At 40.5% G+C, this 16,703-nt stretch overlaps 1 protein-coding gene across 2 annotated transcripts in view; it reads right to left on the bottom strand.

Annotated features, from left to right (window-relative positions):
• Positions 1–11,171: 11,171 nt before the first annotated feature.
• Positions 11,172–16,703, bottom strand: part of PIWIL1 (piwi like RNA-mediated gene silencing 1) — a 35,331-nt gene continuing 29,799 nt past the window's right edge. For both annotated transcript variants that reach the window (XM_043902105.1, XM_043902107.1), the window contains exons 20-22: positions 14,848–14,973; positions 12,597–12,744; positions 11,172–12,435 (exon numbers count right to left, since the gene is read on the bottom strand). In XM_043902105.1, the coding sequence (XP_043758040.1) occupies positions 12,319–12,435; positions 12,597–12,744; positions 14,848–14,973 (391 nt within the window). In that variant the 3' untranslated portion in view covers positions 11,172–12,318. The remainder of the gene's footprint in view (positions 12,436–12,596; positions 12,745–14,847; positions 14,974–16,703) is intronic.

The raw sequence follows: 16,703 nt of genomic DNA, 5'->3' as shown, positions 1-16,703 counted from the left end.
AAGCTACTTAGTCATTTCAATAGGTGTGAGGAAAGCACTGGAAGAGATCAACACCCGTTCAGGAAACTAGGGAAAGAAAGGAATTTACCTTAGCTTGATCAAGTTAACGGCCAACATATGTAATGATGAAAGACTGACCACTCCCCCTTTCTGTCAAAAACAACACAAGGGTGTCTGTTTGACTACTTGTATTCAACACTGCATTGGAGCTTCTAGCCAGAACAGTAAGGAAAGAAAAGGAAAAGAAAGTTATACGCTTTTAAAAGAAAGAGATAAAACAGTCTTTATTTGCAGATGACATGATTGTTCATGCAGAAAATGTTAAGAGATCTACAAAAGGCCATTAATACTAATAAAGTTAATCTGTCAAGGTGACAGGGTACAAGGTCAACATACAAAAATCAACTGTATTTTTAGAAGAGGGCAACAGAGGATGAGATGGTTAGCATCACCGACTCAATGGACATGACCTTGAGCAAACGCCAGGAGATAGTGGACAGGGAAGCCTGGCATGCTGCAGTCCATGGTGTTGCAAAGAATTGGACACAACTTAGCAACTGAACAACAATAAGCTGCATATTTCCTATAAATTTCCCCAACAGGGACCAATTAGACAGAAATTAAAATACAGATATGTGAAATAAAATAAATATAATTAGTTGTGTAGCACCACAACATGAAATTTTTAGGGACAAATTTAACAAAATACACAAAAGACTTGGCTTCCCAGTGATGCTAGTGGTAAAGAACCTGCCTGCCAATGCAGGAGACATGAGAGACATGGGTTCAATCCCTGGGTTGGAAAGATCTCCTGGAGGAGGGCATGGCAACCCACTCCAGTATTCTAGCCTGGAGAATCCCCTGGACAGAGGAGCCTGGTGGGCCCCGGTCCATAGAATGGCAAAGAGTCAGACATGACTGAAGATAGCACAGCACACAAATAAGTCTTGTATCCTAAAACTGTAAAACGTTGCCTAGAGACTGTGAAAACACTCCTAAACACAGATATATAATATGTTTATGGTTTGGAAGATTCAGTATTGTTAAACTGCCAATTTCTCTCCAAGTATATCTACTGATTCTGTGAAATACTGGTCAAGGCTCCAGCAGGCTTATTCTAGAAACTGATACACTGATTAAAAAGTTATACAGAAATGCAAATGACCAAGGATAGTCAAAACCATTTTGAAAAAGATGAACAATACCCTTTCCAGCTTTGCTGGTATCAATAGCATATTATTGTTGTGCTTTTTATATTCTGTTCCCCCACTAGAGTGCAATCCCGGAGGGCAGTCATCACTGTCTTGTCCACTGTGGTGTCTCCAGCGTCTTTATCAGTGACTGACATATAGCAGGTTCTCAAATATTTATTGAAAGGACAAATCACTAATATAAACCTTAACTCGGGCTTCTGTGGTGCCTCAGTGGTAAAGAACCCGCCCACCAATACAGGAGACAGGTTCATTCCCTAAGTCCAGAAGATCCCCTGGAGAAGGAAATGGCAGCCCACTCCAGTATTCTTGCCTGGGAAATCCTACAGACAGAGGAGCCTGGCAGGCTACAGTCCATAGGGTCACAAAAGAGTTGGACACGACTTAGTGACTAAACATCTCAACTCAGTCAACCAGTCCCTGTATTTATGCACGTGAATGTATTTCAACAAAGGTGCCAGGGCAATTTAATGGGGAAAATATGGTCTCTTCCAGAAAATTCTGCAGAAAGAAGGAGGATTAATAGGGGAGAATAGTGACCCTCATCTTACATGATACAAAAAATTTAACTCAAAATAAAATACAGAACTAAATGAAAAAGTTAAAACTATAAAACTTCTAGAAGAAAACACAACAGAAATTTGGTTGGGAAGATGTATAAGACACAAAAAGCACAAATTATAAGAGGAAAAAAAAACCCTGATAATTTGATTTCATCAAATTTAAAGACATCTTCTCTTTGATACTTAAGAAAGCAAAACAGACAGCTAGAAACTGAGGGGAAACATTCATAGTGCTCATATGAATATGATAAAAGATTTTTATCCAGAATACCCAAAGAAAATTTACAATTCAATAAGGCCAACCAATTTAAAAGAGATATGCCAATGATTTGAGCAGATACTTCATAGAAGCTGTAAGAATAGCTAACATGCACACAAAAAAATGCTCAATATCATCAGCCAGGAGGGAAATGCAATTAATAATACAAATGAGATAACATTACACACCCACTAGAATGAAAAGGCTGACATCATCAAAAGTTGGTGAGGATGTGGAGCAACTGGAATTCTTATGCACTGGAGAGAACAAAATAGGGTAAAATCACTTGCCAACTTATTATAAAATCAGAGACACTTGGCATATAAATCCAGCAATTCTACTCCTATGTATTTACCCAAAATAAGTAAAAACTATTTCCACACAGAGGCTTGAACAGAATTTTTTTTTTAGAATTTAAAATAGCCCCAAATAAGAAACATCCAAAATATCCATGTGTCAATGGTGAATAGACAGTGTGAAATATAACCCATACAATGGAATACTGCATAACAAATCAGTTAGACAGTAAAATGGATTAATTTCTGAAGCACTCTGAGCAAAAGAAGCCAGATACAAAGGAGTATATACTATATGATTCCACTTACATGAAATTCTACAGTAGGTCAAAGGCAGATCATTGTTGCTTGGGGTCAAGGTGGGAAAGACTGCAAAGAAGCAAGAAGGAATCTTCTGTGGGAGGGAACAGTTTTCTAAATCTTGCTGGTGGCACAGATACTGGAGAGTATAAATTAGCCAAAAACTCATCAAGTTGCACTCACTTACATGTAAATTACAATAAAGTTGATTTGAAACAATGGCATATAAATGAGATAAGAGGGAACAGGATTAGAGTGCCCAAAGATTCTTGTGTTGTCCAGAACAGAGGTATATATCCTGCCCCATTCCCCAAACTCACAGGCCCCTGAGGTCAGATGGGAAGAGGTTGGCCTCTAATAGGGTGAAAGCATGCAAACTCCTCTATCAGGTGCCTTGTGGCGAACAACAACCCTTTATGGCCTGGCTGCTTCCTGGGCGGTGCAATCTCTGATCACTGGGGCCAGGAGCCACGTGCCTGCCGGTGGTAAGGCAGCCCCGCCACACCACAGCTACAGTCATATGGCCCCCCTCTAAAGGGTTCCTTCAAGTCACACCCAATCAACCCTTGCGCTCGACTTAGGGCAGGTGGGTGGGAAGCATGGGCAAGGATGAACTGGGTGGGCAGGGCTTTCTTTTCTAGGTACCCATGAAGAATGGCAGAACGTCTGGTGCTGAGGTGTGGCCAGAGGCTCGGACTTAGGATCTAGGTTTCTTGGGAGTCCGGTTCATTGTTGCCCACATGGATGATTTCACTTTTCTGCCTTGTACAATTTTATTCCAGCTGTTGCTAAGATTTCTGAGTGTCCCTTTGTCCAGGTCCCAGGCCAACATAACGGGATGGGGGACTGCCATTAGAAGTTTTCAAAGCCCTCTGATGACCAGAATATACAGCCTGGGCCGAGAACGACTGTAGAGAGGGGTCCTTTGACATTCACATGCATAAATACAGGGACTGGTTGACTGAGTTGAGATGTTTAGTCACTAAGTCGTGTCCAACTCTTTTGTGACCCTATGGACTGTAGCCTGCCAGGCTCCTCTGTCTGTAGGATTTCCCAGGCAAGAATACTGGAGTGGGCTGCCATTTCCTTCTCCAGGGGATCTTCTGGACTTAGGGAATGAACCTGTCTCCTGTATTGGTGGGCGGGTTCTTTACCACTGAGGCACCACAGAAGCCCGAGTTAAGGTTTATATTAGTGATTTGTCCTTTCCATAAATATTTGAGAACCTGCTATATGTCAGTCACTGATAAAGACGCTGGAGACACCACAGTGGACAAGACAGTGATGACTGCCCTCCGGGATTGCACTCTAGTGGGGGAACAGAATATAAAAAGCACAACAATAATATGCTATTGATACCAGCAAAGCTGGAGAGAACAAGAAGGGTATGTCTCTAGGCTTGTGAGATGCTAAAAATTTAGAAGGTGGTCCCTCTGCTGGTGACATCTTAGCTGACCTGAAGAAGCATGTGGAAGTCTGGGTTTAGAGCACCAGCAAAGGTCCTCAGGCAGGATGAGGGCACCGGGGCAGTCTATGAAGAGCAAGATAACACAATGCCATGCCCTGAGATAGTCGTTTGCAAGATTTAAGCAAATGTTTGACTTGATCACTTTCTTGCACGAAGACCAGTTTAGGAAGCTACTCTAGTAATTCAGAGATGGTGGTTGAAACAGAGGATAGGAACAGTAGCTTCGATATTCGTTTTTTGAAGGCAGAGCTTATAGAATTTACTGAGGAACCCAAATTGTGACATGAGAGGACTCAAGGAGGAGGCCAATGGTTTTGTTGTGAACCATCTGGAAAAATGGAATTCCAATTAACTGAACTGGAGCAGGTCTGAAGGAAATCACAGTTCAGTTCCAGGTATATTAAATTATTCAACCAGAGGTTCTCAAAGTGTAGTCTGGGGACCCACCCCTGTGGTTCCCTAAGACTCTCTCAGGGTTCTTTGGTCAAAACTATCTTACTACCACTGTTACCAGAGCTGAAACAGATCCTTGCTCAAAACCCATCACCCCCTCTCTTGAACAGGAACTAACATCTCTCTTTAAGTCACAGGATCCAGAGACAAAAGAAAGAAGTGATACAAAGAGAAAAACAAAAAACAGATAGAACCAGCTGGAACCAAGGTGTCCTTCAACTGACCCCCAGAGTCTCATCTATGATGGTTTTACTACATCAGCTCCTACATGACAGCAGCCATGACTGGAAGTTGCAGACCAAAAAAGGACAGAAAAAGGTGGAGACCTACTTGGGGGAAACCCCATCCCTTTCCCCAGAAGAAGCATGCAAATGCCTCCCTACCATCAGCCTCACCCCTCTCTGCATTGTCCTTAATTCTTTAACATCAAATCTCTCTTGCCAGTGGGTGAAAATTTATCTGTGAACTCAAGTTCTCCTTTCTCAATGCTTTGGCCATTAAATAAAGCTTGTGCTGCACTGATCTCAGTGTCAATTTCATTTCTAGCTGTGTGAACCCTAATGCAAAAGAACTTCCCTGACAAGGCAGTGTCTCGGCTGGGCTAGCACCAGAGTTGGGGTCAACAGAACCTAATTTTGGTAACACTAAGAGTTTATTTGCCTTTTTCATTCTTATTCTCTCATAAAGTATTTCCCATAATTTCATGACATGATGACATCATCATTCTAACAGTTAATGGAATGTGGGTTTCCACATTGTTTTCAAAATATAGTTTTTAATGCACTATTATCAATAAATATAATCCACATAAAAACTCTCCGGGTCCTCGGCAATTTAAGAGGGTAAGACAGTTCCAAGACCAAAGAATCTGAGAGCCACTCTATCACTCACTTGGAGACAGTTGACCGTAGGAGACCAGGCTGGAGATGTAAATCGGAAGCATTTTCACAGATATGAGTTAGCAAACTGAATGGGATTACCACGTGAAGGAGGAGTAGAAACAAACTCCTTTTTTAGTTCTCAGAGATCCTACTTTTAAGCCTGGAGGCACTGCAATACTTTAAAGTCAGGGAGACCAGGAAGAACCAGCAAGAGACTGAGAAGGAAGGGTCAGCTGCAAGAAACCACCAGAGTTTGGGATCCCAGAAGCCAGGCAGACTGTGTTTCAAGGAGAAGGGACATCAGGGTCAGATATGCCAGCAGGTTTGCTGATGAGGGCCAGGAATTAACCAATAAGCAACACAGAAATCATGGAGGATCTTGACAAGATTACTGGGTTGAGAGAGGATGGGGAGGAAAGGCATTGAAGGCAATAGCAGACTTTTGCTTTAAAGGGGAAGAGAGAAATTAGCTACTCGAGACAGAGGGCCCAAGAGGGCTTCTTTGGGGGGAGGAGGATGAAAAAAACAATACCAGTTTTTCAGGCTTCTAGGCGTGATTAAGGGAAAGGAACAAAGTGATGCAGAACAAGGAGCTGTGACTTGAGAGCAGTGTCCTTGAATAGGCATATTGTGCACAGTGGGTGGCCTTAACTTCAGCCTGAAGCAGATTGCTCCCCAGTACTGAGATGCGGCTGGCTACAGGCTGCTGGGGATGTGAGGGTGTGTGAAGTTCTCACAACCACTCGAATTTTCAGTGCACTAAAAACCAGGGTTATCTTTAGGGTGAGGGTCCACTTGGTGCTGGAGGTTGACATGAAGGGGAGAAAGTATGAAAGACATCTGAGATCCAGGAACAAAATGAGCTAGACTCACAGGATATGGAGCGGCACTAAAATAATGGTGTCTGTCCCCAGCCATGTTCATCTGTATGAGAATGGGCAAGTAGACAAATGGTTAGATTTAACTGGTGTTTTAACCAGGATTCAGAAGAAAGTACCATTGGACAATGTGGGCAAGCCAGGGACTAAAACGGAGTTGTCTGAGCCCAGGGGATATTACAGGACAAGAGGGAGGAGGGAGTGGATATACCTGATGAAAAGACATTCAAAGCTGAGTGTGTTTGCAATGGGGAGGGATCTGAAATCTAAGAAACACCAACCCCATCTCTAAACTCAAGAGGTGTGAGACATTGTTACTCAAAGGCAGTAGCGTCTGTCCTGGGGAAGGGCTAGGTGTGTGAAAGCAGAGGAAATTTCTCAAGTGAGGGACTGCTGACACATGACCATCAGTCCCAAAGGACACAATGAAAAGCTCTGAGTGTGCCTGGGTGTCAGAAAATCCAACTTAAGGAGCTCCTTTAAGACTGGTAAAACCTCAGGGATGAGGTGTACGCCATTCATGCTAATGGTTCTCAGTCAGGTACGTGGGGAGGCCCTGACTGCGGAGTCGGGAGGGATGGGAGGTCTCAGAGGCGGAGGTCTGGAGTTCCCACTGAACTTCTGATGGCAGGACAGGGTGCTGGGCAGGGAAATGTAAACCACAGCAGAAGCAATGCAGCCGAGAGCCATCTTGCTAGAGCACGTGGACTTACCACTGACTTGATAATTAGAAGAATTTGCAATTTCTCTATTTTTCACCTGACCTTTTAAATGATTTAACTGGGTTGGAATGATGAATGCACACAGGACTAAATCCAGCCCTTGAAATATTGTATCTGAATGACAGTATCACAGCTACATACATGAATTAAACCTTAAAAACATACAAATTTCTGAAGATTTGTATCATAGCATCAGGCTGAAACTGATGTTGAAAACAGACTATTTGACCCATAGAGAACAGAGACAGTATTTACCAACAGAAATTTCAGAATACAGACAAGATTTCTATGAGCTCTAGGAAATACGATGTAAAACAGAGCTTCAATCAGGGGCAAATTTTTGGAGTTTTGAGGGAAAAAACCCATGAACTCAGAAAAAAACAGGCAGATTACCTGTTATAATGCACTTCTGAAGCACCCCCCAAAATGCATGGTAACCAAAGGAACTACCGTGTTTGATGGGTCAGACAAGACACTAAAAAGGTAATGCCTAAAGTGTCTTTTCATACTGTTCACGGGGTTCTCAAGGCAAGAATACTGAAGTGGTTTGCCATTCCCTTCTCCAGTGGCCCATGTTCTGTCAGACCTCTCCACCGTGACCCGTCCGTCTTGGGTGGCCCCACAAGGCAAGGCTTAGTTTCACTGAGTTAGACAAGGCTGTGGTCCGTCTGATCAGATTGGCTAGTTTTCTGTGATTATGGTTTCAGTTGAAGAAAGTAGGGAAAACCACTAGACCATTCAGGTATGACCTAAATCAAATCCCTTATGATTATACAGTGGAAGTGAGAAATAGATTTAAGGGACTAGATCTGATAGACAGAGTGCCTGATGGACGGAGGTTCGTGACATTGTACAGGAGACAGGTATCAAGGCCATCCCCACGGAAAAGAAATGCAAAAAGGCAAAATGGCTGTCTTGAGGAGGTCTTACAAATAGCTGTGAGAAGAAGAGAAGCAAAAAGCAAAGGAGAAAAGCAAAGATATACCCATTTGAATGCAGAGTTCCAAAGAATAGCAAGGAGGGATAAGAAAGCCTTCCTCAGCGATCAATGCAAAGAAATAGAGGAAAACAACAGAATGGGAAAGACTAGAGATCTCTTCAAGAAAATTAGAGATACCAAGGGAACATTTCATGCAAAGATGGGTTCGATAAAGGACAGAAATGGTATGGACCTAACAGAAGCAGAAAATATTAACAAGAGGTGGCAAGAATACACAGAAGAACTGTACAAAAAAGATCTTCATGACCCAGATAATCACGATGGTGTGATCACTCACCTAGAGCCAGACATCCTGGAATGTGAAGTCAAGTGGGCCTTAGAAAGCATCACTACGAACAAAGCTAGTGGAGGTGATGGAATTCCAGTTGAGCTATTTCAAATCCTGAAAGATGATGCTGTGACAGTGCTGCACTCAATATGCCAGCAAATTTGGAAAACTCAGCAGTGGCCACAGGACTGGAAAAGGTCAGTTTTCATTCCAATCCCTAAGAAAGGCAACGCCAAAGAATGCTCAAACTACCGCACAATTGCACTTATCTCACACGCTAGTAAAGTAATGCTCATAATTCTCCAAGCCAGGCTTCAGCAATACGTGAACCGTGAACTTCCAGATGTTCAAGCTGGTTTTAGAAAAGGCAGAGGAACCGGAGATCAAATTGCCAACATCTGCTGCATCATCGAAAAAGCAAGAGAGTTCCAGAAAAACATTGATTTCTGCTTTATTGACTATGCCAAAGCCTTCGACTGTGTGGATCACAACAAACTGTGGAAAATTCTTCAAGAGGTGGGAATACCAGACCACCTGACCTGCCCTCTTGAGAAACCTGTATGCAGGTCAGGAAGCACAGTTAGAACTGGACATGGAACAACAGACTGGTTCCAAATAGGAAAAGGAGTATGTCAAGGCTGTATATTGTCACCCTGCTTATTTAACTTATATGCAGAGTACATCATGAGAAATGCTGAGCTGGAAGAAGCTCAAGCTGTAATCAAGATTGCCGGAGAAATATCAATAACCTCAGATATGCAGATGACACCACCCGTATGGCAGAAAGTGAAGAGGAACTAAAAAGCCTCTTGATGAAAGTGAAAGAGGAGAGTGAAAAAGTTGGCTTAAAGCTCAATATTCAGAAAACTAAGATCATGGCATCTGCTCCCATTACCTCATGGCAAATAGATGGGGAAATAGTGGGAACAGTGTCAGACTTTACTTTTTTGGGGCTCCAAAATCACTGAAGATGGTGACTGCAGCCATGAAATTAAAACACACTTACTCCTTGGAAGGAAAGTTATAACCAACCTAGATTGCATATTAAAAAGCAGAGATATTACTTTGCCAACAAAGGTCTGTATAGTCAAGGCTTTGGTTTTTCCAGTGGTCATGTATGGATGTGAGAGTTGGACTGTGAAGAAAGCTGAGTGCCGAAAAATTGATGCTTTTGAACTGTGGTGTTGGAGAAGGCTCTTGAGAGTCCCTTGGACTGCAAGGAGATCCAACCAGTCCATCCTAAAGGAGCTCAGTCCTGGGTGTTCATTGGAAGGACTGACGCTGAAGCTGAAACTCCAATACTTTGGCCATCATGCGAAGAGTTGACTCATTGGAAAAGACCAATGCTGGGAAGGACTGGGGGCAGGAGGAGGAGACGACAGAAGATGAGATGGTTAGATGGCATCACCGACTCGATGGACATGAGTTTGAGTAAACTCCGGGAGTTTGTGATGGACAGGGAGGCCTGGCATGCTGTGATTCATGGGGTCGCAAAGAGTCGGACATGACTGAACCGAACTGACTAAAGTGTCTTTAATGCTAAAGCCTTTAGCAGAACTCAGAGAAGTTTCTCTTTTAAGGAAAAAATCTGGATTTCAGAGTTTTTGGTTTTATTCTTTGCAAGTGCTGCAGTGAATTCCCTTATAGGTGCTTGGTTGCACTTGTCCCTCAAGGGGCCAGAGCAACTGCTACTTCCATCACAAGCCAACCTGCAGCTGAAAAAGCAGAGTAGACACCCGTTAGGCATCCACTATGTTCACTGTCTCCTGGTTGTAGCACCCGAATTTTCCTTTGAGGAACCATTCCTCTTACCCACTTCTGTATGAACCTCATCTTACATAACAACTCCAAGTCTATCAAGGTAGTGTGTTCAAGGATGTGTAAACAGCCGGAGTTTTGCTACAACTATTGTGGAAGAGATGCTCCTCTCACTGCAGTGAGGCTGAGACATAGATCTAGACTTTGTGACCATCTTTGTAACCCCATCTGACTAGAACCCAGAAAAAGCAGAGCAAGAGACAGATCCCTAATATCATTTCATCGATTAGGTTCTATACATACCTTCTTGACTGGCATTTGCCAAAATCCCCAAACAATCTGAGATGCATCTAAAAGTTTACCCTGTCTCCCTGCTACAAGTTCTGACTCCTAGGTTGGTCTGGAGCCCAGTACTCTGTGTTATTACAAAGGGAATGAGGTAATGTTTAACATTCCATTTGGGAACCACTGTGTAGGATGACTAGGAAAGCCAATCAATACCCTTTCTGGCTTAAACTGAGACTTTTTTGGTCTCTTGCAAAAATCAGTCTTTATGATAAAGTGAAGGTCTTCTGAATACTGCAACTTTTCTGGAAATAACACATTTACTGATTTTTCATGGTTTTTAAAGATATTAAAAAGCCTTTTAACTTTAAAGGATGGTTTAAAACCTGCCAAAGTATGAGACTTTAATGACTTAAGTTACTGATTAGTTATAAAAATCCATATGTAAAAAAATGCCTCAAATTAAGTCTTTTACAGTTGTATAACTAGACTTCCTTATATTCCTTAATACTGTGACAACATTTAGCAACTTTCATCGATTTTATTGTCTTTAGCATTCTTCTGAAACTTCACAATCTCCTGTGTTTCTTCTAATGTTTAGAAACCAATAGGTTAAGGAACCTTTGCTAATAGCCAAGAACAATGTTAACAACAGTTATTAGCTCAAAGAACTAAAAGGAAAATAAAATGGTTTTCATTCACAATATGTAAGGCTAAATCCAAAACGTAGTTATCTGATAACAAGTACAAAAATGCTAAGACAAGCAACCTTACTGAATGGCATTAGTTTAAATCTTAGTTCCTATGGTCTGTGTACGATCACTAACGTTTACACTCATTACACTTGTAACCAATGTTTAAAGGTGTTCTCATGGCAAATAATTACTCATTAACTTCAAGCCTGCTCTTTACAAAATTCCTTGAAAATTCCTACATGTATATAGATGTGAGTAATTACAATTATCAACTTCACAATACACAGACTTCTTAGTCTACATTTTCTTCCAAGTTATGGATTTCTGGTCTTACACTGTTAAGTTTGAGGTTGCAGCATTTCCTGACAGAGTTTTACTCTGAAACTGAGGTTTCAGTTTGAGATTTATTAAATGACACTAATTGAGCTTTAATAACTGGAATCATACTCTTTGCGTATACTCTTCAGTTTAAAAAATATAATACATGGAAAGAAAATGCATATGCTTTCAGTAAAAATAAAAACTCCAGTTATTCAAATAAGATGACAATCATTGTAATTTTATTTTATAACAAATGGAACGATGTACCAGTTTCAAAAAAAAAAAAAAATAGTAATGTTAATACAGACTACTGGTCTCTTTTATTAAACAGTATTAAAATATTTCTTTGGACAGAAATTTAAAATTTTCAACTATCTTTTTTAACCCCCATAATACTTAGCCCCCAAAATGAAATTAAAAATAAGCACACTTCTCCACAGTTGCACACTTCTCCTACACCTTGTATAGGCTATTTAATGGCAGCTTTTCCTATAAAATGAGATCATCAGACACTCAAGTAAAATCCTACCTTACGACTGTAGTGAGCCCTCCACTTTATTCCTTTTCTCTCCTTTAAATTCAAACTAAGTATTTCAAAAACAAGGCCACTGTAGCTTTACAAGTAAGACTTGCTTACTCCTGAGAACATTTTCAAGTAAATCCCTACTTTTCAAATAGTTTAATAAGAGATTCTGCTTATAGTACAAAGCATCTTCTCCACACTTTTTCAAAACAAAAAATCCTCACATTTATGAGAACAAGATAAAAGAGTAAATCCTAATTTTTACCTATGAAACAAGTCAATTAATAGCAAAGTTAGAAATGACTCTAGATTTCCTAGTTTCCTTCCCAAGCTTCATCTAGAAAGATAACGGTTAAAAAAATAAGAGCTTAAAAAAAAATCCTGAAGATACAATTTCAAAAAGAAAAACGCAGCCACATCTTGTCGTCTTCTGTAGGTTAGAGGTAGTAAAGACGGTTTGACAGTGACAGATTTGGTTCTCTATGAATGCTCTGGCCGACAAGGAAAGCCAGCTTGTGGGCATACTGGCAAGGAGCAGGGACACGAATGACACCCTTTAGTGGGAGAGAAAGAAAAGCTTCTATTACTTTAAAAGTAACTCCTCTAAATTATAAATCTCAGTATTAACAGTAAAAGCCTTTGAAAACACAGCAATTCCATTTTGAAAAGTGAATCTCACTGACATGGATCAATATAATTAATAAAAAATACTTACTGGCCAGTTATAATAGACGTGACATAGCTTGTAAGTTAACCTCTGTATGTGGTCTGGCTTCAGGCCACTGTTGTCATAGATGACATTATAATGTGTGGGAGAAACACTCCCACTTCTCACTGCCTGGCTCACGATAAAAAAATCATACCTGGAATTACATAAGAAAAAAAACACACGGGTATGAGGCTTATCTTTTTCAAAGCTAAAGTTAAAATGATTCAAGTTTCTCACAGAGGAAAGATCCTGTATACTAATGTAACCTAATCTCCTCAAAACATGCGCTTCCTTGAATTCAGAACTTGCTATTCATGAACTGTTTTGGAATGCTTATGTGTGAAAGAGGTTTAAGATACTTTTTTATATTTTAAATATCTATCATTGATGCCTAAGGGCATTAACAAATGTTTGACCCAGCTGCTAATTATGACAGGGCACGCTGTAACAGGCCACTGTTTCGACTGCACATCTAAGGGAGACAGCTGAGCGGGAACAGGCTCTAGAATCGAGAACCAAGTAGTGCAAACATAAAGGAATAGATGTCAGTTTTGTTTTCATTTTTTGGGTACCAATTAAGTATCAATGCAGAGATGCTATAATCCAGCCTGATAAAGTTATTAAGAAATTTATTATGTCCCTTAAAATGAGACAAATTATAAAATCAGAATTGATCTACAACAGATTATAGTCATCTGGAAAAACGAGGCTTTCAGAAACATTAAATGATGTGCCCAAAAGAACAGAGAAATCATAACAGAGCTAGAATCAAAACCTTAGTTCCCAACTTAAGCACCTTATCATTCAAAGTAGACTTCTCCAAGTATTTGAGTAGACTAGTAGCTATTAGGTTTTAAAGAACATTGAGTAAAAAGTAATCAAGTTTTTGATATTTCAAAATCCAACTTGGGATTTTACTCAAATTGTTTTAAAAAGTTGTCTTCAGGTCAATATTATACCTAAGGTTTGGTTGTCAGAGTAGCAGTAATGTTAGAAAGTACCATGAGGTCATTCTGAATGATTAAAGAGAATCCTAAGGAAATGAAACTGTCAATTATCTTAGCCATTTTGTCCTCCCTCAGTGATTTTCCCCAATAGGTTAGAATCCTTCTGACAACTATTATCTGCCTGAGAGAAAGACACAATCTAAGATAATAAATCTTGAAATAAATATTCAGAGATGCTGTCAGGTGACAGGACTAAGTAGGTCTAAAATCTGGATTATCGTTTGTCTACATAAATTTAAGTATAGTAATGCCTCATTTACCTGAGTTTCATACAGGAGAAGTGCTACACACATTTTGAACTTTGCCCCTTAGGCTGACACTTTACCTTGATTAAAGCTGCCCTTTTTTAAAGGCTCCACAAATTTATGTATAAAAACAGAAACTGTCCTACTGACTCTCATGAGGAGGGTGTTACTGTGGACTGACCAATGCCTTGCCATCGGGAACATGACTTAGTGCACTGTATTCCATCCCCCACAAAATGAGACTTTGCAGTTGAACTGTTGTGTGCTGAGAACACGACCACGTGGCCCTGAATGTTCTAGCTGGCTTTCTTACGGCAGAGTGCAGCTCACAGTTCCCCAGTGTTTACTCATGCGTGCTTAGTTGCTCAGTCATGTCTGACTCTTTGTGACCCCATGGACTGTGGCCTGCCAGGCTCCTCTGCCCACGCAGTTTTCCAGGCAAGAATACTGGAGTGGGTTGCCATTTTCCACTCCAGGGGATCTCCCTGACCCAGAGAGCGAACCCATCTCTCTTGCATATCCTGCGTTGGCAGGTGGATTTTTACCACTGTGCCACCTGGGAGTCCCTAGTGTTTACTCAGAAGTCACTTTTCTCATCTGCAACTGTGACTTTAGATGGAATTTTCTAACCTGTGGATAACCAAGTACATTATGGATCTAAAAATTCTGATTGGAAAACAAGAATCTATGGATGAGGTTACATATGTTAAAAAAAAAAAATGCCACAGCAATCTATAGCAGCACTTCTTAAACTCTGCATGTATAACTAAGGCCATAAATGATAACCCTCTTTCCTCGGAGAGAAACTGCAGAGAAACCTCTGCTCACCATGTCAGACACTAAGTTCATACATCATAGGCATTAGGTCAAACTAATGAAAAGTATTAGTATTTATAAGAAATAAAGTATAAGAACTAAAAAGTAAATATGGTAAAAGGTAATAAAGCATAGAGGTTACACTAAAAGACAAAGCAGAAACCAACCTTCATCTAATACCGAACTTACCATTCTGGTCTGGTAACCTCTACATCAATAACTGTTCCAGGAAGTGGATTCTGAAGTCTTCCTCCAGACTGAGCGAAAAATCTGGCATTGACACGTTTCTTCACCACAATTACCGTTAGTCTTGGGCTTAAGATGGTGATGAACGTAACTACATTTAGTCAGTCATATTTTCAGGGCATTGAATCATTCATACATTCATACACTCCATTAAAAAAGAAATGCATCTCCCTCTTGGGTATATTATTTGTCCAAGTTGTGAAGGAAGATTCCACAACTTGTAAGGACCTGGAGTTAGGACCAGGAATAAACTGTGAGTAGAAAATAAAATGGCAAGGTTATGTAACTTTTTAATTATTAAACTGAGCATATAACATACTGAGCACACTAAAATGTTAAAACCCAGCACGTCTTTAAAGTTCACAGTCTGAGACCCTTTTCAGTGGACACTTCCTACTATGTGGAAAGTAAGTGTGCTCCATCGTGTCTGACTCTGAGGCCCCATGGACTGTAGCCTGCCAGGCTACTCTGTCCGTGGGATTCTCCAGGTAAGAATGCTGGAATGGGTTGCCATTTCCTACTCCAGGCGACCTTCCCCACCCAGGGATCAAACCCATGTCTCTTGTGTCTCCTGCAGTGGCAGGGAGATTCTTTACCACTAGCAAGCACCACCTGGGAAGCCCGTAGAAAGTAAAATCTTTGACAAGTAAGCTAATTTGAGTAGTCTCAAAATCTAATCTGCTTTTCAAAATGACTAGCTGACAATGTATCAGGGAATCTCTGTCTGTCTCTCACACTCAATCACTCCTCAGCTTATCCTCAGCAATACAAGAACTTCTCTGTCACCCTCTCCCTTCCCAACCCCATTCAGGTGGCTTCTTTCCTATGAAAGGAGACTAAATACTCCTCTCCCCTAGTGAGGTTTCAGCTTTGTGTCACATTAGATCCACTGCCTCTAACAAGCTTCTTGGCTCTCCTGAGACAGCGCTTTAACTGGCAGGTTGTATTGAGCTTGAACATCCTTTCCAACCATCTCTTAAAGGTTCATTTCAGATTCACTGTCTGATACAATCACACTGTATACACAAGTGCACTTGGGAATAAATGCACTAGAACATATTAAGCACTTAGTGCTATAATAAGCATTTGATAAATTATGATTTTCAATACCTCAACTTTCCTCTGCTCTTTTTCTAGCTACAACATTAGTTCCTTAAGAGCACAAATATACTTTATTCTAAAAACAAAAGCAGAGGACCTCACATGCAGTATGGACCTGCCTGGTACTGTTTGACTCAGGTAGGTAGTTCACAGTATACTGTCTAGACTGATGGTCCGGAAGATTCCAGTTGGGAACTTCCACTCATTGCTAAACCTAACCAGCTGCTTCATGGAAGCAGTAAGCAAATATACAAGGGATAGGAAGATAATTTTACTTCAGTAAATGGAGGACATTTTTAGAAATATCACTATTTCCCCATGTAGAGCCACTACTGCCCAGCAACAAGAGATCTGCATATTACAAAGCCACAGTCTCAGGAACCAAAAGACAAAGTAGATTTTAGTCCTGGGACATCTCAAGAAATGATTTAGCAAATGTGGTGATAGAAAGTCTCAAGTATGTTGAAATGACTTTTTGATTTGTTCTTAACCAAACATCCTAAATCAGCTAATCCATGACACATCTTTATGAAAAGCTAATTATCAACATTTCAATTCAAAAACATATATTGAGGTTCTAAAGATAACAGCAAATATTAAAGTTCAAACTGTGTTTCTTAAAAGTAAGGGGTAATTCTCAGATATTATTTTACTTTATATGCAACTCTAAACTTTTTTTCGATGAAGTACCTACTATT

Source organism: Cervus elaphus, chromosome 5 (assembly GCF_910594005.1).
Source record: "Cervus elaphus chromosome 5, mCerEla1.1, whole genome shotgun sequence".
In the NCBI taxonomy this organism is placed as follows: domain Eukaryota; kingdom Metazoa; phylum Chordata; class Mammalia; order Artiodactyla; family Cervidae; genus Cervus; species Cervus elaphus.
This window is presented reverse-complemented; position numbering and strand designations above follow the sequence as displayed.